At 32.7% G+C, this 22,605-nt stretch overlaps 3 protein-coding genes and 1 long non-coding RNA gene across 6 annotated transcripts; 2 read left to right on the plus strand and 2 right to left on the minus strand.

Moving 5' to 3' along the window:
* Window positions 1-796: 796 nt before the first annotated feature.
* On the minus strand, window positions 797-1,906 carry LOC107464233 (uncharacterized). Its single transcript, XM_016083163.1, has one exon. It carries the CDS (start codon window positions 1,904-1,906, stop codon window positions 797-799), a length of 1,110 nt encoding a protein of 369 aa, XP_015938649.1.
* Window positions 1,907-5,194: 3,288 nt separating this feature from the next.
* Window positions 5,195-8,324, minus strand: LOC127741669 (uncharacterized). Of its 2 annotated transcripts, none has more exons than XR_008002819.1 (3): window positions 8,261-8,324; window positions 7,753-8,109; window positions 5,195-7,303 (listed from the first exon to the last, which is right to left on the minus strand). It is a non-coding gene; the product is annotated as an uncharacterized LOC127741669 (long non-coding RNA). The 2 variants fall into 2 exon arrangements; XR_008002817.1 differs by having other exon boundaries at window positions 5,195-6,318; window positions 7,195-8,109.
* Window positions 8,325-8,559: 235 nt separating this feature from the next.
* On the plus strand, window positions 8,560-12,668 carry LOC127741689 (uncharacterized protein At2g29880-like). Of its 2 annotated transcripts, XM_052254813.1 has the most exons (3): window positions 8,560-8,730; window positions 11,160-11,515; window positions 11,815-12,668. In XM_052254813.1, exons 2-3 carry the CDS (start codon window positions 11,171-11,173, stop codon window positions 12,562-12,564), a joined length of 1,095 nt encoding a protein of 364 aa, XP_052110773.1. In that variant the 5' UTR covers window positions 8,560-8,730; window positions 11,160-11,170; the 3' UTR covers window positions 12,565-12,668. The 2 variants fall into 2 exon arrangements, with proteins under 2 accessions (XP_052110773.1, XP_052110774.1); XM_052254814.1 differs by lacking the exon at window positions 8,560-8,730 and having other exon boundaries at window positions 10,945-11,515.
* Window positions 9,534-10,793, plus strand: LOC127741499 (uncharacterized). The gene is made up of 4 exons (XM_052254150.1): window positions 9,534-9,733; window positions 9,782-9,947; window positions 10,030-10,141; window positions 10,336-10,793. Exons 1-4 carry the CDS (start codon window positions 9,534-9,536, stop codon window positions 10,791-10,793), a joined length of 936 nt encoding a protein of 311 aa, XP_052110110.1.
* Window positions 12,669-22,605: the final 9,937 nt, after the last annotated feature.

A 22,605-nucleotide genomic window follows, 5' to 3' on the forward strand; every position in this document is an offset into this window, starting at 1 on the left:
TCAGTAGTGGAGATATGCGTCTGTTTCTAACCGCCTCCCCAAGCATCCTATGTAACACATCAACGACAAGGACAAACAGAAAAGGAGACAGCAGGTCACCTTGTCGTAGACCTCTTTCCATCTTAAACGGCTTGGAAGGTGAACTGTTTATCAAGACTGACATAGAGCAAGTACTGACACACTCCATAACCCACCCCCTCTACCTTCTTCCAAACCCCATTTTCTGTAAAACAAGATCCACGAAGCTCCACCTTACTCTATCGTATGCCTTCTGGAAGTCTAACTTTATTATCACCGCTTCCTTTCTTCTCAGTTTAAGCCATTGAACAGTTTCGCAAGTAATAAGAGCCCCGTCATGGATTTTCCGGCCCTTAACAAAAGCACTCTGTGTCTCACCTACAAGCCGTGGCATTATTGTTCGCATTCTCCTAACCAGCATCTTAGAAATGACTTTGTATACACACCCGATCATACTGATAGGCCTAAGGTCCTTGATTTCCTTTGCTCTAGTAAACTTAGGAGCCAAAGCAACCCAAGTGAGATTAGTATCCGTAGGTAACCTGGAGGACTGGAAAAAGCCCAACACCGCTCCCGTAAACTCAGAACCAATTTCATCCCAACACTTCTTTATGAAGTTCATGTTGTAGCCGTCACAACCAGGAGCCTTTGATGATTCACAATCTCACACTGCTTCTCTAACCTCCTCAGAGGTCGGCTGTATCTCCAAAGCCAAAGCATCAGCCTCACTGATCTTCTCCACCAGACCGTCTCTAAACCCCACCAACGGCGACTTCTCCTAGTGGTACAAGTCTTTATAGAAGTCCCTTATTGCAATCTTGATTCTAGCTTGATTCCTTATCAATCTTCCATTAATAACCAATGCATCAACCCTGTTGCTTCTCCTTCTCACCGAAGCTATGTTGTGGAAGTACCTTGTGTTTTTATCTATGTCCCTGGCATGTCTTGAGCGCGACATCTGCTTCCAATGTAACTCTTTTCTAACATACCACTTCGAACAACATGTCACAAGCGCTTTCCTTCTTGCCTCCACCGTTTCATCATAAGCCCCATCACCCACCATGTCATCAATCTTCTTGATCTCTTCCTCCAACATCAAAATTTTGTTGTCCATGTCTCCAAACTTGTCTTTATGCCATCTTCTCAAAGGACCTGCCAAAGCATTCATCTTATCCGTGAATTGCATCTCTTGTAACCCTCTCCATTCCTCCTTTACCATTCTTAAGAAACCTTCATGTGTAAACCACGAGTCAAGGCTTCTAAACGGTCTAGGGCCATCTCTCAATCTCTTATCTTCCACTATAAGAGGACAATGGTTTGACAGTCCCCTTGGACCACCTCGTAATCGAGTCTCCGGGAACTTTTCTAACCACTCCAAACTAACCAAGGCCCTGTCAATACGGCTACAAGAACGTCCTCTGAACCAGGTGAACTTACGGTCAGTAATCGACAAATCCACTAAACCCATGTCTTGTATCCAGTTCTTGAAATCCTCCGCCGACAAAGACAAGCTATCGGTACCTCTCCTTTCTTCAACATGTAAAATCTCATTAAAGTCCCCTATGAAACAACAGGGAACCTGGCATAGACCAGCTATGTAACTCAGCTCCTCCCACACAACAAGCTTCTCATCTCTAGCGTGTGCACTATAAACTAATATAAAAGCACAATTAAAATTATTCTGCAACAGATTTCCTTTAACACACAACCATCTCTCACTTTTATAGCAATTTCTAACATCATAAAAGCCCTCATCCCATATTAGCAACAACCCGCCAGACGCACCAGTAGCCTCAACATATTCCCAACCAACACAACTATCCCCCCATATTCTTGAAATATCAAATCTAGTCACTGACGGTCTTTTAGTCTCAACCAAACCTAGCATGTTTAATCTATATCTTCTTTTCAGGTCCTTCACCATTCTCAGCTTCCCGTCACCCCTCAACCCCCTAACATTACAAGAACTAATAATCATTTTAAATAAATACTGCACACCTTTTTTTGTGTTTTGGATCTGCTTCGTCTAGCTTTTGCCTTCTGTTTTGCCAGTCTTTTTTTCCGAGCTATTTCTTCATTCTGTTGTTGAAGTACTGCCATAATATCCTCTTCTTCATCATATAATTCGGCTCCTGACTCCTTTGCCAATTTCCAAACCCTTTTGTTTTCTATCAACTGCTCCTTCAATCTTGAACTCTCATTATCACTGACTTCATTGTCATTTGCAAGTATTCTGTCCTCCTTACTATCCTTATCATCACTGAGTTCATTTTGGTCCTGAAGCTCTGGTAAAGTTCGGGGGCAAGTCGCTTCAAATTCAGGCGCTTTACAGTCATTTCGTTGCACTCCGTCATTGTTCTCATAAGAAGCATCGTTGCAGTGTCCATTATTCTGTCCGTCATCTCTATCCTTAGACCCTCGGGCCCGTTCAGACATCCCAACAACTATTAGTTTACTGCATCCTTCCTCCATTACCAGATCTCCTCTGCTACTAAACTTTCTTCGCCTATCATCAGAAGCCAAGTCGGAGTCCCCAGCTGATTCGCATGGTTCGGCTTCTATGGGGAGCATCGGTCTCGTCATCAGCCCATCACCGCCGCCTTCCATCCCGGTTCCTCGCCGCTGATTCGGACCTGCCCTACCCGCCGACACGTCGCAACCTCCAACTTCAGGACGTGGCCGTAGCCTGGGTCCCATGCCTCCCATGATAGGGAGCACCTCGTGCGCGGCTGCAGCAGGGAGCAACGCGTCTCCACGCTGCAAAGCAACCCCAAACTGACCCGTTCCCATGCAACCCGGCCCAGTAGCAGTACCCGTGCCTCCATCATGTTGCAATGCATTGGATTTTGGTTCGTGGCCCAACAAGGGCTTGCTGCTAATTGTATCTTCGCTGGGCCCATGGCTGGATTTTTGGCTAGCAGGCCTTGTACATTCCTTTGCTAGCCCAATAGTCTTGCAGCAATAATTCCAGGATACCGTTACTTCTGAATCCCCTTTTGTACTCCCTTCATATCCCAGTAAATCAGCTGAACCATGAATGCCAGAATTATGAGGATAACATGTTACTAATTTCATTTGATCGGGACTTAAATATTCATAATTCCATTCGTTCAAAGTTGTTTCTGAAATTACCAATCTGTCCTTGTCTTCAACTTCCTCACGCTGTCTCTCCATTATCACTTCTGCAGCCTGATCTATACAGTTCGTCGAATTTATTGAGTTTTCCGACCACCTAACTGCGTCATCACAAGCTCTTGCACGTATATTCTCCCGTTGTTCACAACTGACTGCTTCACCTTCCACAATTCCTGCCTGACAATTCATCCCAAAAGTTTCATGTCCCACTTCTTTTACCAACACGTCAAAACCACTGGTGCCAATCATGATATGGACCCATTCATTGATCACGTCTAACACACAGGTATCAATTTGGATTCGGCCAACACTAAAGGACTGGCACGATTCCGTTACTTCATCGCATCCAACCACCTTACCCCATTGGTTTCCTATTATACTAAAAGTATCCACGGACCACGCATGCAACGGAACCCCAAAGCATTCCAACCAAACTCTTCGAGTTTCACTCTTCTCCGACTCATCCCATCTCCATACCCTATGAAACAACTGTAGCAGACTATTCATTTTGAATGTGTAAGCCTCCTCCGCATTCAGCAAACTGTCAAAGGTCAACAGCACTTTATATGCTCCCATTTCTCGCACCTGGATGACTTGAGGAAAGTTCTTCGCAACTAATTCCTTCAAAGATCTATAGTCAATGGCTTTCGTCGTTCCACCTACTAGGCTTCTCTGCAACCAGACCAAGTTTTCTGTTGCCACCCCCACTTCCACCTTTTTTCTCCACCCATTTTTGTGCGGATCATGGAGTGTTTTCTCCTTAGTTAGATCTGTAGCAGCGGCCGCTGAAACTTTCTGCTTCTCCTCTCCTTCTGGTGGTTGCTGGCCTCGTGGCTGCACACTGTTCATTTCCTTCACAGCAGACGTTCTCTGATATTTAGCCTCCCCCATGAATACTACCTTCCCTCTCAACCGCATCCGATTCATGTCTGCTATAGCTTTCAAGGCTCCTCCTTTCGTAGTATACCGTATGAACGCAAAAATGTACAAGCCACCATGTTTTTGTTTCCTTGATAAGTATATGTCGTTTATGCAACCAGTCCAATTGAACAGTTCGAACAGCTCCCTCTTGGAAATGTCTTCTGGAAGATTATCCACAAATATTGAGTATGAATCGTACTCTAAACGTCGATACTCTTCTCGGTTCCAAACTCGAGGATCTTTAACCTGACCTATCCTTCTACCCCTAAGTGTTTCCCACCCTCGCTCGCTCGCAGTCTCTCTCTCGCTCTCTCTTTTTCTCTCTCATTCTCTCTTTAAAAATGACATGAAAACTAAAATGCTTTTTCTATAAAAATGTAGTGAGAGTACGGGCAAGTGCATTATCATGAACCAACACCTGAAGGAACAACCACGTCCCACCTCGCACTCTTCCAATGGTAGCCTCCAGTATGAGCAACCATTTCAGCATCCATTTCAGTATCACAAAAATTATTGGAGAAATTTTTAGATTGTCAAAATAATAACTACCTTAATTAATTAACAACATTGTATAAAAAAGATAATGTATTTACCTCTTGGACATCAACACCTTACCTTTAAAAAAAGACTTCTAGTGCTACTGGAGCAACTCCAGTCATAATGGTTAGAGTTTAAGCTTGCTAAGATCAAATTTCAAACTCAAGAAGCTTCAAATTCTAGGGTTTTAACTTGCTTATTGAAGTTAACCATAAAACAAAAAATGTTTAATAAATTTTGTAGATTTCATAAAATTTGTATATAGTTCATGTAATTGATCATATTTATTCAAATTTTGATACAAAAACAACTCAAGAAGAATAATTTTGATCCCACAATTAATTTGTTTATATTAAATGTTAAGGTAGTGACGAAAAAAATAATCTATGTGGACAATTTTGTAGACTTGAAGTTTGTAATACATTTATTAAAATATAATTAAGTTTTAGGACTTATAAATTTAACAACTACCGTTAATACATTTTTAGCTAAACTCTTAAAATATCTTTAAGCCAAAAGAAAAAAAATTCTACGGAAATTGAAAATTAAAAAAAAAATCATGCTTTAAGACAATGGCCAAAATTTTGTTTAACAAAAAAAGGAATTACATAATTCTACTTAAAACAATTATCTTGTCATAGTTTAAAGTGTGACAATAAAATCAGCAAAATCACCTTGCTTCTTAATCTATAAAACATGTGATGCTAGATACACTTCTGAGAGTACACCACCAGCAGTCATTATTCCCAAAGCAATGACTCCATGCAACACATACTCCATTCCCTATAGAAAACACATGAACCTGAAAATTCACAAATACATGGTGGCATTTTTTGCGGCAAGTTTGTTCAACATAAACACAACATAAATAGAAGAGGAATTTATCTTAATATAAGAGAAAACTTCATGAGAAAAAAAATAACAGCCTGTGAAATAAGCATTTTGTTTTCTCTATTTTCAGCCTAAAAATCCAAGTAGTTTCGTGAAGTTCTATAACATAGGCCTAAAAATTGTTTAAACCAATTGTAACTGCAGCTTCAAAAAAATATGACAGAGAGTGAAGCTTAGAAATGATTCTACAATAGAACAAAAAGTCCTAACTAAAGCAAGGTACTTTACTAAGAAATAAACTTCAACCTATAAATAAACCATAGTATCACACTCAACTACATTTGCAGTACTCATACTGTACCAATAACACTCCATCTATTCATAAAAACAATCATGAAAAAGAAAAATAAACTCAAGAGAACAAAAAGATGAGTTAAATTATATTTATAGGTCTATGATTATTAATTTGGCATAGATTGAAATAGACCGACCAACCAACCATAAAGTGATGACATATTGTCTCCATAAGGAATCATATTAGAAGACTAATTTTGATTTTACTAACAAAGAACAAAAGAAATCAAAGTACCAATAAACACACTCACAAAAAATTAATGTAATCTATACTATATGCATTTAGATTTGGAATTCAATCTTGAATCGAGACAATGCATAAAGCATAAATTAAGAAGGGGGGAGATTATTTTATTTAAGAAAAAAGTGAAAAATAACATCTTGCCAAAACATATATAGCATAGAAAGAACCAAACATAACACATTACCAAACAAATTTTAGGAAGAAAATCTTATAATTAAATTATGCACACTATGGACTAAGTTTCCACATAGTGGTGGCTGCCTATAGAAGTATCGAAGCTGCAAAAAAGGAAATGAAAGAACTTAATTATTTTTTTTTTTTTTTTCACTCAGTCCAGTAAAAACATCACTGATGAAGACAGATTTTCATCCCATTTTGCATATACACAAACATGATAACACTGAAACACTAAATCACATCAATTATGATCACACAACAAACAATTAAAACCAAAAGAAGAAAGAAATTTTAAGCAAATAATAATTTAAAACCAACAGAAAACCATATGCTTTATGCAGAAAGCACATAATAAATACTGACCATCTTCCTCTACTCAATGAGCAACACATAATGCAACCAAAAAAAATATTAAAGAGAAAGAGAACTAAGATGGATTGTTAAATGACCCATTGGCATCATCATCCAATTCGAAATAAATAGCATATCAATAAACATAGTAAAGCCAAAAAGGTATCCAATTAAAACAAAAAAAAGCACCGATATACTAACCAAGAAAATACTTCATAATTCACAGATTCATGTTTTAAAATGTTTAAAAAATTATCTCTCCCTCTTACCTGCTAATTCTTGAAGGCACATTCATTTGTAACAAATGACCAGATAAACAAATAACTTTTACAAAAGGTTCAAATAAAAATTTTGGAAATTAATTAAAATAGTAAAATTCAGCCCTCTACATAAAATGTACTGTAACCAAATTTATAACTTTGTCGTAGATAAAATCTCACTTTAAATTAAATCCCCACAGATAACTCAAATCAAACATGGCATGGATCTGCAAAATAAGAACATATAAGACTGATTCATTGACAAAAAAGACAGAAGATATATTCCAGGGCAAAAATGTTAAATTGATGATGCAAAAGTTTCTTCTATACTGAAGGAAATTCTTAGCTTATGTAGTAGTACTATACCGTGTGAAGTTTAGAACCTACTTCAATGAGGCTACTTTTGCTCCCTAAAAGCTGAATAAGCTTCTCAAGAACACTAAATGCTAGTGACACGCCATTTGCATCATGGAATCTGCAAGAGAGAAGAAATTTGGGATATAAACATCTCTGTCAATATCACATACCAAACATATAAACCAAAATAAGTATAGATCAAATAACGTAATGACCAGAGACCAAAATGCAAATATAAAATAGTATGCTTTAAATAAATTTAGTTGGTAGAAATAGTGTATTTTGCCAGAAATAATTTAGGATTATACAATGCAGATTTGAACAAACTAAAATTTATCCATATACCATTATCATTTGATCAGATGACAGATCAGAGATTCTCAATGTTGATAGTACTATCATTGATTCTCAAGAATAAGATCTTTAAAAGATGGATCTCAAAACACGTTTTTGGATGAATAATTAAGAAAATGTATGAGCTCTAGAAGTGAATATTATGATATATGCTTTTGGTCACCATATTTGTTATCACTGTTATAAAACAGAAATTGCACGAAAGAAAAATACCTTAAGTTCATACTTGCACTTCTGTCTCATGATTTTTAATGGCAGGGGAAGAGCAGAAAGGGAAAATAGCAAAATAGCAATTTAAAAAATAAATTTATCAAAATAAATCCCATGGCAGAGGCAGAACAGATAAGGGGGGCAAAGATAGACCAGGTCAAGGGCACGGTGGCTATGGTCCTTTCCGACGGTGACGACGGTGAAGCGGCGGTGTATGGTAGCTGAAGGGCTCCTCCTCTCCCACGTTTTCTGCTTCGGGTCTTCCTCTCTACTTTTCTTCCAATTTTTTCTCTCCCCTCTTTGCAATGACTTTCTTCTCTGACGGTGGATTTAGCAGCAGCGGTGGCCTCCAGTATACTACTGCTCCAGTATGCAAGATTGGGAAAAACTGATAACAACAAAATAATTTTAGGCTAGAAGTAAATAGTTGGACAGAATCTAAATTGGTAGCATTAGTAGCTGTGTTTTGCCTTTGAAACTTAAGTTGTGCTACTCAAAAATGGTAACTTACATTATAGATTACACCCCACATTCAAAATCTTTAACTCGCCATACCTACACACCAGAAACATAAAGGTATTGTTTGTTTGGATTGAAAACCAGTGGAAAGAAAATAAGAGGAAGGAAGTAAGAGGGAAAACATTTATTTTCTGTTGTTTGTTTAGAATGAAATTTTTAATGGAAAACTCAAATAGTGTAAAATCTAGAGTGGGTCCCACCTAAAATTTTTCTTTCCAACCCTGGACAGAAAACTGAAGGAGAAAGGAAACCTAACAGCATTATCTCATATTTGTCCTTTTATAAAAAAAAGAGAACAAGAAATAGGCAAGAGTTCTTCTCCAAGCATGGCGAAATTGAGAGGGACATAAAAGCATTCAAGCTCTGTTTTCACCATAAAATCAGAGTGCATTTCTTCTTCAACTTTGCTGTTAGTATCAACATTGTACTACAAGCATTCTCAATCTAACCTTACACAAACAGGTTAGGGTTCTACGATCTCTGATGTGAAAAAGTTGTCATTTTTCTTCTTTTCTTCATATGTGAAACGACTTCTGCAGTATGAAATCTGTGGTAGTTCTTGAAATTTTTTATCTTTAATTTGTATTGATAGCTTTATTGTTTCTATCTTTTTATTTTATTCTTTCTTTTTTGCGTTGAGCTACGGTGCCTTGTGATTTGAGTGCGTTACTTTGTTTTGTTCTGTCATAACTAAGAAATCAAAAGTTGTGATACTAAAAAATCCAGAACCTTTTAAATCTGTTGATTACAAATAAAATGTTAGGGTTTTATCTATTTCAGATATGGGTAATCTTTTGTACATGCACATTGTTTATTCCATTGTTGTTAATGTTAAGTTTTGGCTTTTGTACCCTAAAAATGATATTGCAAGATCTAAATTTAAAATTCATTAAATATAGAAAAAAAAATTACTTTTCATTCAGTGTTTGCTTTAAACATGTTTGGTTAATTTTGTAGTTTCAACATGTAATACACGTTGGTGATGAAGATTGGAAGTTGTTTTACTGCATAATTTTAACTGTAAGCACGGCATGGAAAATATTTTTTTTGATGATTTTCCCTTATTCCAAATATGCAATCCTATTCTGGTTGAAAATCAAGAGCATGCATCAGATGTTTCCATAGGTAATCAGAGACTTATAAATAGCGTTGAGAGTCAAGAACATTTGTTAAATGTTCTCAAAGAAAATTGGGAGAGGGATAAGGAACTTTGTACAATAACAATGCTGTGTTATACTGTCCACATGTTATATTTACTTAAAGTTATGGCTAAGAAAGTTGACAAACCCATAAGAGATCACATTATTGGGAGAGAAGAGATTCGAACCATTTTGTTACGACAGTTGCGCAAAACTAGTAGGTGTCGTGATATTTTACGAATGGGCCCACATGCCTTTTTAGAGTTATGTGCAAAATTAAGGGCAACTGGTCATGTGAAGGATACTATACATGTCACAATTAAGGAGTAAGTAGCTAGATTCTTATATATTATAGGTCATAATGTTAAAAATAGAACCATTTCATTCTTCTTCCACCGGTCTGGAGAGACAATCAGTCGTAATTTTCATGCTGTTCTAAGAGCTGTAATCTCACTTGAAGAAGAGTTTCTTCAGCAACCTTCCGAAACAACCATTCCATCAGAGATTCTTCGAAGCAATAGATTTTATCCATATTTTAAGGTATGATTAGTTGTACATTGAATTAGAAAATCATAATTAGTATACAAAACAACTTTTCTTTTTAATTAAGTTATATGTGCAGGACTGTATTGGAGCCATTGATGGAACACATGTCAGAGTCAAGGTTCCAATAGCTGATCAACCTAGATTTCGTGGAAGAAAAGAATGGCCAACTCAAAATGTACTTGCTGCGTGTGGCTTTGATATGAGATCACATATGCTTTAGCAGGATGGGAAGGCACTGCATCTGACTCTAAAGTTCTTAAAAGTGCACTATCAAAGGATGATAGGCTCAAAATTCCAAGAGGTTTATCTATTAAAAAACTTTGACATGTTTAAATAAAGTGGTGACATCTAAAGTATAGTATTTCTATATGATTTTTTTTAGGCAAATTTTATCTTGGGGATGCTGGATTCATGCTTAAACATGCTCTAATAACTCCATATCGAGGCGTAAGATACCATTTAAAGGAGTTTGCTGGACGTGAACCTGAAAATGCATATGAATTATTTAACCTTCGTCATTCTTCGTTACGAAATGTGATCGAAAGATCCTTTGGAGTTTTGAAAAAAAGATTTGCAATTATAGCAGGTGGTACAGAACCTTATTATGACGTAGAGGTTATGGTTGACATTGTCCTAGCATGCATTATACTCCACAACTTTTTAATGGGTGTAGATCCTAACCAATACTTAATTTCTCAAGTGGATCGAGAATTACAAAATAATAATCCAGAAGCCACTAATGAAGAAAGAGAAGAAGTAAATGAAGATTACCGGCGAGGTGCAGCGCTTAGGGATAACATGGCGGCTCAAATGTGGGCTGACTATCAAATTGAAAGATGAGACTTATTTGAACCTTCATCCTTACGAAGGGGAATGAAATTTTTTTGAACCAAAGTGAATGTAATGTGTGAATATCATGTGAATGTTAGGACTATTATGTGTCAAACTAATATTTTCAAAGGTGTAATACTCATGAGTATTGTGAAAAGCATGATATTACTATGTATGAAGTGTGTAGTTGAAACATTCACTTATGATGATAATTATTTTTTAAAATTAATTAAATTACTTGTATTATAGGAATTACTTCTAAAGGTAATGTTCTTGGTTAATTGATGAATTCATCATTAACACTTTTTATATTATTATTTCATTGAAGTTAATTTATAGAAGATTGTTTTTATAATTTAGCTCTTAATTTTTCAGGTTAAGACCAAATGGCAAAGAAGATGGCATCTCAAGGTGACACATCAATCAAAGACAATTTAAGATGGACTGAGGAAATGGATGTAGCTTTTCTTGATGCTTTGATTGAGGAATGTAGCAAAGGAAATAGAGTTGAGGGCACTTTTACAACAACTGCATATGACAACGTTCTTGCAACTCTAAAAGCTTCATTCGGGAACCATCTTCGTAAAGATAATCTTAAGAATAGACTGAAGACTTTGAAGGATCACTTTGGAGTTTGTTACGATCTCTTTCATAACTTAAGTGGATTTTCATGGAACCCAGAAACCAAACTCTTTACCGCTGAATCTGAAGTTTGGGCGGATTTAATTAAGGTAATTAATTTCATGAGAAGTTGTTACTAAAGTCTATAGATACCTTTGCGCATGATAAGTTGTAGTATGAAATTATTTTGACTTGTGATTTTAAATTATTAAAATTCTTTACAAGTGTCAAATTTATGTGGCAAATTATGCTTCCTTGATCTAAAAAATTTTAACAAATAACTAATATGTGAAGACTAGATTTTCATGAAGCTATTGCTCTTGTATATACTTATTTATGAAACTATTCACAATTTAAGGAAAGAAAATCGTATAATTAAATTACATATATGCATCTATTTTTTATATAGGCAAGACCAGATGCAAAAAAGTGGATGCGAACTCCCATCAAACATTATGATAAATTGTATTTTATATACGGTCAAGACAGAGCTACTGGAAATATTGCTGGAAGTGCCAAAGAAAGAAATAAAAGTATGGCCAAGATGAAGGAAACAATTAATTTGAACGAAGATGAATACCAGGGGTTTGACTGTGAGTGGAATGATTGGCAACCTACTACTCATTCAACTAGCTTTGTTGCAGAGAAGAGTCCTGATTTAGGTAACTCAAACCAATCTAATGGAACACAAGGAAATCATAGAGGTTCTAAGCGTAAAGCACCAATGAGTGGTTTATTTGAAGCTGATATGGAACGAATGAGTAAAGGTATTCAAGGATTGACAGATATGTTGAAGGATGGGAATAATTACTATGATAAATCACTTGACATTGCTTCGAAGCAAGTGTTAACAGCTGAAAGGCAAGCTGAAACAGCTGAGAAACAAGTTATGCTAGCAGAAAGACAAGTTTTGATAGCTGAAGAACAAATTCAAGTTGCCAAGATCCAAGCTCAAGCTGTTGAGAGAGGAATTACATTCCTAGAACAAAGTAGAGCTCGAATTTACTCTGAAAATGATGTGTATAACGAGTTAAAGAAATTGGGTGTTGTCAAGAGATCTTTTGGAGTTGCTACCGTTTTCTCTGTAGAGATGAAAGAGCAAAACGAGAATTTTTTGGTGTTCCCTTTGAAGATCGCCACGGTGCATTATATGACTTAATGAAGGAAGCTGGTGCAATTTAAGAGGAACTCAATCAGTAATGGTAACATATATTTTGTGCATGTTTATGATTTTAGGATCTAATGTTGTATAATCTTAGTAGAGCCTCTATATTTTGTAATTAATATACTCATGAGAGTCTTAAAAGAGGCTTATGGTTGGTATATGCTTATGCATTTTGAATATGAAAGTTATATATCTTGGATATTGACTGAAGTATATATTTAATGCATCAAAAATTCTATATTATAATATTAGTGTTGTTGTAGTTGCTCTTTGATTAATAGACCCTTGAAAACTACCTGATTATACTGAGAGTGCTAAACCCTTGAAAACTACCAGGATTTATGTGGTTGATTATATTGAGAGTGTTAGAATTTTAAAGGTGGTATGCAAATTATTTGGTGTTAATAAATTTGTGTTATTGATATATTAATTGAATAGTAGATTAGTATTGTGCTTGAAATTTAAAACATATAATTTTTCTTGTTGAAGATAACAAATTTAAAAGAATTAGCTTTAAAATATATGAAACTTCAAATCCTTCAAAATATATATATTATTTAAAGAGCAAGCACATGTGTTAGAATTTTTTTTACTGTTGATGTGTAGGAAGAGAATTCAATAAAATTTGTATTAGCTATCCATCATGCTTTGCATGAATCCGGCTGGAATTTTTTTTTAATAATTTAAACAATACATTATATTTTGTCTTAAATTGCATGAAGTAATACATTGTGTGATGTATGATTTTATTTGGTATGACTCAAACTTATTGTAACATAAAAAACTATGATTGATGATCTATCTTTAAATTATTAATTGTATTAATATATTTAATTTTTTTAATTATTTTAAATTAAATAATAAATTTATATACATAGAATACCCTTTTTACAATACAAGGACAAAAATGTCATTTACTGCTAATTTATTCTTCTTTTTTCCTAATTTTCTTTCTAACCAAACAAAGGAAATTATTCTTTATTTTCTTTTCTTTCTTTTCATTTTCCTTTCATCCAAACAACTCAAGAGAAAATAAAAATACATTCAAATTCTTTCTTTTCTTTTCTTTCCTTTCTATTTCCTTCCTTTCTATTTCCATCTTCCCGTCCAAACAAACCCAAAAAAATTAGTGGAAAACATTGAGTAGAGAAACTTCAAGTCATTTGCGGATAGAGTGAGCCGCTGCACGACTTGGCCTTACCTGAGCAAAGTTGTCCGATTCAGAAGAGTGGGGGTTGGGTTGTCCCTGCAACATACTTTGTGTGCGTCGCCGTCGCGCTTCGCATCACCATCTCTGGCGCCGATTCCTAACCATCGATCAATCATGTGTATGAGATTGAATTGAAAGAGAAACAAATTGAGGAAAGAGAGAGAGGAAGAGAGAGAATTGATAAATTCAAAATTTTATTTGAAGAAGAGTAAAAGTTTAAAACGCATTCGAAAATTTTTTCGGAAAAATTCCCGCTAATGAGTTTTGCTTAGTATTTGAAATCAAAGCATTTGGCTGATCAACGAAAGGTAATCCGTGTGATGTGTTAACAGCCAATCAAATGCTACCAATATCTCTTATTATGAGGAGGAAAAAAACAAAACTACCTAGGGCAGCTGTCACTCTCTCAGCCATCATTTAACAGTGCTAAATAGTGTGTGAATTCACTGTGTGGCTAGTTAACCATTATATATTAATAGATATTACCTATTAATATTCAATAGACAATATAGTTGAATTTTAGTAAATAAAATATAATAAATATGAATATTGTAGTGATAATTAATATTAAATTTTTAATAAAAAATTAAAGATATTAATAGTAAATTTTATATTGTTCATTAACATTATGTACTCTTTATGTACTCCTACTATCATTAATTATTATTAATATTAAACTAACAAAAAATAATCTAAGTAACGAATACTTTAAAAATTTTGATTGCTTCTAATTTAAATAATTTTATGAACTAAATTTTATTTTTTATCTTTAGAAGCTTTTTATTTCTTATTAATGTATGATCAATATAAATTTTATTACTAATATCTTCGATTTTTGAAGTGATATTTATTTTTAAGGTCTTGTGTTTTTTTAAGAACTAGACAATCTTGCGTATGAATAATATTTTCCTTTCGGAATTTATGTTATCTTTACTTTCAGTTTGTTTAATTAATAGTTGTTATTGGTCTTGTCCCCGTATTTAAGCATATGCGTAAGTTATTTACTTCCTTAGCTGTTTGAGTGGCTTCCTCATATTTGCTTATTACACTGGTGAGAATGTACTCTTCATTTTTTTTTGGACATGGTGAAAATGTACTCTTCAACTTTGATGGTTCTGCACCACTTCAGGGTTTATATCATTGTTATCTTGTCTATATGGCCCACCTCTTTTTGGTGCTGCCCACTCATATTTTTTTGGTTACGTTTCTAATATTGAGGAGCTCATTTTCTATTGTATTCTTCCGGAGATAATATGGAGTATTTGAATGGCAACACTTCTTATTGCACTTCATTTTATTGTGTTACTTCTAATACAATTTTCCCGTGTCATAAGTTTATTGCGAGCCACAGTGAGAGTCTTGCTCGAAGGCTCCGTATTAAATTTCTACAAAAAAAATAAAATATTAGTAGTAAAATTTATATTATTCATTAATATGATGTATTCTTTATGTACTCCTATTATAATTAATTATTATTAATATTAAATTAATAAAAAATAATTTACGTAACGAATAATTTAAAAATTTTGATTTTTTTAATTTAAATAATTTTATCAACCAAATTTTATTCTTTATTTTTAAAAACTTTTTATTTCTTATTGATATATGATTAATATGAATTTTACTAGTTACTGTTAATACTTTTTATTTTTTATTTTTGTCCTAAATTTTATGCTTTTGGCATGCACTCTTTTTAATATTTAAAATACAGATTCAACAATTAAAATTATAATTTAAACAAAATTTTAAATTATAAAAAAAAAGAAACAAATTTAAAAAATTTAAAATTTTTTCATTCTAAATCTTAAATTACAATAAACATATACATAAATTTAATGTTATATACATTTTCTTTGCAATATTTAAAATAATCAAATAAAAAGTTTCAAAATTTAGTTATTTAGAATTCACTCATTTATATTTAGTTTTTATTTATAATGAAAAAAAACTAAATAGATGTGGATATTTTAGTAAGTAGTACGGTAGTAATTTTTAACTATTGCAGATCCAGCCGTATTATAGCAGTGATACTAGTAATATTGTATGTAGTCATCTTTTTATGGATTATGTCTGTGAAGTCCAAATTTACCTAGAGATAACTCACCTGGTGAGTCCAAGAGACTTGGTAGCTTGTCTACTTTTAAGTTGACACTTCTCCGAAACTTATATAAATATTAAATTTTTTATCAAAATATTTATTATTAATGGATAATTTAAATATATATAGAATATAATTAAGAATAAATACAGTACTTTTTGAGTATTCTCGTATATATTTATTCATTAGAATAGTAAATTATGCTTTTTAAAATAAAAAATATTTAATATAATTTCATATCAAATGATGTATATATCTATGTGTTCATGACTTCATGACCAATAAAAAAACAGGTTAAAACAATTTATTTTTTACATTTACTTAATGAAGAGTAATGTTCCTAAAATCCAAAATTTTGGAAGGTAAATTACAATTTTATTTCCTAAACTTTTGTAATGTGCAATTTGATTCCTTGAAGCAATCAAATTGTAATTTTTCTTTGCCTCATGTTTTATTAAAATAATTAGCCCTTAATAGAAGGGTAGTTTTGAAAGAAATTTTAGAGAAAATGTTTTTTTAATTTTTGGAACTTTTGGAGTTAGTTGTTCACCTTCCATATTTTATCATCTGAGTAAAGGCCTAAAGGGTCCAAGTTTGTTGTAATGCTACCCTTGAAAAGAGTTGCTTCTTGAGGGATAATACTAAGCTTCGTTCTCAAATCCTTCAACCCCAATGAGCATATGTCAATCTCATCAATAATAATGTTACCTCTTGAAGGCTCAACCAATCGAAACAGAGCACTTATAAGTGTTGTTTTTCCACTTCCTGTTCTTCCTACAACTCCCACTCTACTCCCTTCTTTGAATGTGCAAGTGATTCCTTTCAGGACTATTGGTGCATTCGGACGATATCTAATCTGAAATCAATGTCGAAGAACAAGCTATTAGCATTGAATTTTTTATAGTACCAGTGTAAATGAATTAGTGAATAAGTACATTCGATAAACATATGAATATGTTTTGGATTAGTTTTTTTACCTCTAAGGATTGAAGATCAATTCTACCCTTCCATGGCCATGAAGTTGGAGGCTTGTTATCCTCCACAATAGCAGGAGGCTCAGCTGGTATGTGAACGAATTGTTTGATTCTTTCAAAGAGATAACATAGTTTGATAAGTTGCAAAACCATCTTGTCCAAAATATTTGTGCTTGTGTCAATGTGAATGCATAAGAAAGTGAAAGTCCCACAAGCCCTGCACGTACCATCCAACATTATCAATCCAGCATTAGCTTGTTAGTTACTCTCTTTGATCAACGAAAAGTCGAAAACTATCAAATTGATAAACCATGATAACTGTTTTATTTATTATGTAATATTAGTATTACCTGGGGACACATAATCCATAGGAACTGGAATAAGTAACAAGGCTGCAGTGAAGACTGTCAAGTTTTGAAGTGTTTCAATCCTTACAGTCAACCATTCCATGGTCACATTAGAATGAAAGAAGAGTGATGCATCTGTGTCCACAAGTTTTAGGTAGTTCTTGACAAATCTACCCACCAGGTAGAACAAAGAGAGCCTCAGGGATCATCCTAACTGGTTCCGACATGATCTCAATGTTGCAAGAACTGTGAAAATTGTCCCTGCATCCAATGGAGCACTATGGAACAGAACACATCCTAGGAAAACAACAGCAGAAACAATTGTAGGAGCCATCCAATAAAGAATTGACCCATAACCCTTCATGATCTGTGTCTTAGACAACTATATAAATTCTTTTGCGCGAAGCGACCCAACCAAACTCTTGAATTTTTCGGTTAAGATTACAAAGTGAGAAAGTTTTTTTTTAAAATATAAAAATTTAAATTTTTAATATATTTATTTTATATTTATTAAATAAAAAAATTTAAAATTTTTCGTTAATAGTAAACTTATTATGTATTTTAAGATGAATTTGGATCTTCTAAATTTTAAATTTGTATTTTAGAGGATAAAGTGTGATCTTCTACCTTTGAATGGTTTATCTCTCATATTTATTTTTGATCTCACCTATAAAATAAATAGTGAGAGATCATATTTTATTCGCTAAAGTAAAATTCAAACTTTAAAAAATTCAAATCATTTTAGGATATATATTAGCTAAATCCTTTATTTATTTTATCAATGGTGTTCCTCTTTTTGGTCAGCATATGACATTGTCTCTTCTATGAATCTATGTTTTTTTATCAAATAGATTGGTGAGACTCAAACCCAAAGTCTTTAGACAAAGAATGGAAAAATTATCTCATTTGAGTTATAGTTAGTTGACAATTTATGATGTTCTGAAATTCTTTTTTTAGGACGTTGTTGGTCTAAATTGATAGATATGTTTTTAATTACAAAAATGAACAAATCATTGGGCTTAGCCCAATTAATATATTCTCTTCTCTCTTTTTGGGACATGATATACTCTCTTCTTAAACATATGCTACTAAAATAGGTTGCGTTAAGCCCAAAGTAAAAGATATAGAACCCGTTAGTTTGACCTTTTTGGTTCCTGCTGTTTTTGGTGATGTTTCTCCATTGCAGGTTTTGTACTACTTCTGTCAGTTGGACTAGAGTTCTGTTTATTAGATTTGGATAAAAATGGATAACTTGGGAATTGACAAGGTGATAAAATAAAAAAAATCAAGGTGATTTTTAATACTCTTTTTTTTTAGTTCAATAATTTTGGGACTTCAATTAAGCCAAGTCAACTTAGTTAATTTTTGGTCTAGTGGTTAGCTCACTAGTCCGTTTAAGCAAGTGTCGGGGGTTCGAATCCCGCCTTGTGCATGCAGCAACCCATTGGCCAGCGGCAAACACTTAAATGGAGCTCAGTACCGCGACGGATTAGTCCTTGACCTGTCGGGTTGGGGGATACCGTGGGAAACAAAAAAAAAATTATCTATAGATAATCATATTTCTAACACCCTTGTATAAGAGTTTCTTTTGAATTTGTATATATTTTATATTTTTTATTTGTCTTAATAAAATTACATGTACTAAAAGTTTAAATTGATAAGTAAAAATAATACCAGTAATTCAATAATAATAAAAAATATATGAAACATAATATCAACATGGGGTTAATTTGAATGACAATTAATCGTTTTTTTTAATCAAGTGACTTAAGTTTAGCTCTTAGAAAATGAAAAAAAAAAAGAAAGAAAAATCTCGTTAGAAAACCTAAAACAGTAAAACTCTTCATGAGTTTAGGTGCACTCTTAATTTGTTTTTATTTTATTTTTTTTGACGGTGTAAGCAGCTTGCATTATGATGATAGAAGGATTACACTCAATAATGAGCCAGTTTTCTATCCTTGTTGGACATTATTTTAACCAACAAAAATGATAACCTGGTAAAACATTATTATAAATATTGATATATATGTATTTTCAATTTGAATCGGTCTCAATTGATCCCTTGTTACTTCTCCTACGATAAGTATTAGTTCGAGATAGGGATGACAGGATGTGGTGGAATAGTATCTCTCTCCAAGAAATCATGTTTTTTTTTACCGCCGCATATCCGTTTCCCTCCTTTTCTTGCTAGGATTGGAAATCCTGTATTTTACATATCCATACGATTGAGTCCTTGGATTTCTGAAATAGTGTAAAGTACTTCGAATCATTGCTATTTGACTCGGACCTATTCTAAAAAAGTCAAGGCATTTCGAATTTTTTGTTGACAATTGCATTCTTAATTTTGATAACCTGGTAAAACAAGATTTTTCTTTATGCATGTACAAAAATGATAAGCCAATAAGGCAGCTAAACAATCATTAGGAACTTAGGATTGTTTCTGTTTTCAAATTGACCCCTCTCATCCACAAGGCCTAGCAAGCAAAAATTGACAAAGTGCAATGGATAAGTATGAAGTTATTGCATGTTATATTGTTATCTTATTTAAGAACATTAAAGTCACATGCAATCTATCGTCAACAAACAAAAGAAAAAAACAAGATGTCACTTAGGATCTGTGTTTATTTATAAGTATAAAATACAAGATATTGAAATAAAAATATAAAGACAAAAAATTATATTTTACAGATAAAATATAGACAAAAATATTATGTCTAGAGATATTAAATTAGTATATTTTGTGTATATCTTAACATGAAGGATACAGAAACAATAATAAAAAAATATAACTTATTTTTTATTATTTTTGTTAATTTTTTAAAATTATATTTTTGACTATTATATTTTTCTTTTCATTTTTTTTTGAATAAAAAAAATGAAAATAAATTGTACATTTATAATTTATTCTAATTTATCACCAAATAAAATACAAAAATACTAAACTTTGTATTTCTATCTTTTATATCTTATTTTTAATGTCTTATTTTACCCTGTTTTTAGAAATAAACAACCGTAGGAATTTCAATTAATTTCTCTTTTGTTTGTTTTCCATCTTTAATTGTAATTGAGACAATGTTGCTTCTACGCATATATAATAAATCGAGAGTTTTAATGCTCTCAAACACAATAAACTACCTTTTCTCTAAATTTTATGCGTAATGTATTTGAATTCTGAAATTCTATCCACAAAAGGTATTTTTGAATTGAATGTGTGATAGACTATTGGATTCAATCAACATCATGATGGATAAGGCAATCGGATAATGACTCATAAAGAGAGGCCCTAAATTCCATCGTAACCTAAAGTTGTAAAATACATAAATTGCTCTGTTTGGATTTCTTATGGATGGACGGTTTGTTAACCATCCAAAACATTATGGATATGTTAAAATATAATATAATGCAATATAATATAACAATAACATGACATTCCCATGACATGTGTATATTTATGATTTGTCTTTGTCTTTATACTACTTGCATTGTAAGACAATCCCTCTTACACTGGAAATAAAAGTGTGTTACATATATGTCAGATTTTGTGTCACGCATTATGTACTAAGAATCTATCTTTCCCATTCCTTTTATGGTGCTATCCAATATCTATGTCTAAAAAGTAAACACTTGCTTAATTTGTTATGCCTTAATTTAAAAGAGATATATTATTGAGTTTAATTTTGATACTATTAGCATCAATTAGGATCAATTAGTATTATTTAGCATATCTGAATATTTATTATAAGATATTACGTCTTTATTATTTTGATTCTCTTAGAACCTATAAATATCATTCTATATTGTATCATTCTAGATAACTTAAATAGATAACTTGAATAGACAATTTGAATACACTCAATAATATACAAATCATTTCTCCAGTTTAATCTCTTGTTTCTAACAGATACAAAACAATATAAAATATTTTATACAATTATCCATATATCCAGATTTTTAGGTAATTATTTATGCAGTCAATATAAAAGATAATTAATTTTGATACAAAACAATATAAAATATTTTATACAATTATTCATATATCCAGATTTTTAGATAATTATTTATGTAGTCAATATAAAAATAATTATTTTTGCTGACATGACAATATGCAATCAAATATACATATAAAATTATTTTACATTGATAGTGTATTAAAATTATATTCGTTGTTTTGTTGATTGTTGTTATTTTGTTTCTTGTTATACTTATTCTTCTTGTTGTTCTTGAGTCTGTGTAACCTCTTTCTCATGTTTGTGATCTCTGTAAGGTTGTTTTTTTATTTGAAAAAAAAAATATGATGATCAGCATTTGGGTCACATTCATGCATGCAATCTTCATGTCAATAATGTAACCTTGTAACCAAGGATATAGACATATAGTCATATAGAGAAGTAAGAATAAGGTGGAATGATTTGGTGTAGATAAACTCAATGGCCTATTATGCATTATTAGCTACTCCCATAAATGCTATCTCCTTATTATGAGTCAGAAATCTTATCAAAATGGTGGCGCATTATTTGACTAATGATGTTCTTCTTAAATTTGACAAATTTTAGCAACAACATTTAATTTTGGATTTGTAACTAGTTTGGAGTTTATTTGTTCATTCAAGGTTCCAAAGATTTGTGGTCCTTTCAAACTTTTAGTCCACTTGTGTATGAACTCATCAAAACTATTACCCATCTCCATATAAAAATGGTATATTAAAAAAAGAGAAATTTGACCAATTGTGAAAAATTCTTTGATAAATAATTTGTAAGTATTTCCATAAGTGGTTGCTGAATCTAAAAATGTGTTTTAATTTTGATAGACTGAAAATTTTTGAATTTAACCTTTAGTTAGCCTATTACCATAACCATCACTTAACTTTAAGAAAGAAAAAAAAAAAAAAAAAGAAACACTAACATTATTGAAGTTGTGATTAGTGATTACTTAACCATATATAAGATAGCTCCTAATTATATAGGATAAAAGCAAGGGTGTTGTCTAGTGTATAAAAGTGATGGGTGTAGGGACTTTCTCAAATATAGATAAGATTGATCTAAAATCTACATGGATCCTCATCCTCTAATCTATTACCCCTTTGGTGGGGTTCTTTGCTTAAATCAACTATTAACTAAGTTAAAGCAATTTATGCACTTTGTGCAAAGAGAATTGAAATCATCAAAAACTATGTTTAGTGCCATTTGGAATTGGAATTGTGGTCCAACAAGAACTGAACTAACATGTTGGGGCCAACCCTCTCTTTGCCACCATAAGAAGCATAAAATTTGTTGTGGTGAAGAGGAAATTAAATTTCATTAATCTAAACTCTAGGTAACCCATAATATATTAATGTCTTTTATGTTCGGTTAGTATGGTTAATTGAACACATGATCCTTATTGGCATTGTCTTATGACACTAATGTG

This window comes from Arachis duranensis, chromosome 9 (genome assembly GCF_000817695.3).
Source record: "Arachis duranensis cultivar V14167 chromosome 9, aradu.V14167.gnm2.J7QH, whole genome shotgun sequence".
NCBI lineage: Eukaryota > Viridiplantae > Streptophyta > Magnoliopsida > Fabales > Fabaceae > Arachis > Arachis duranensis.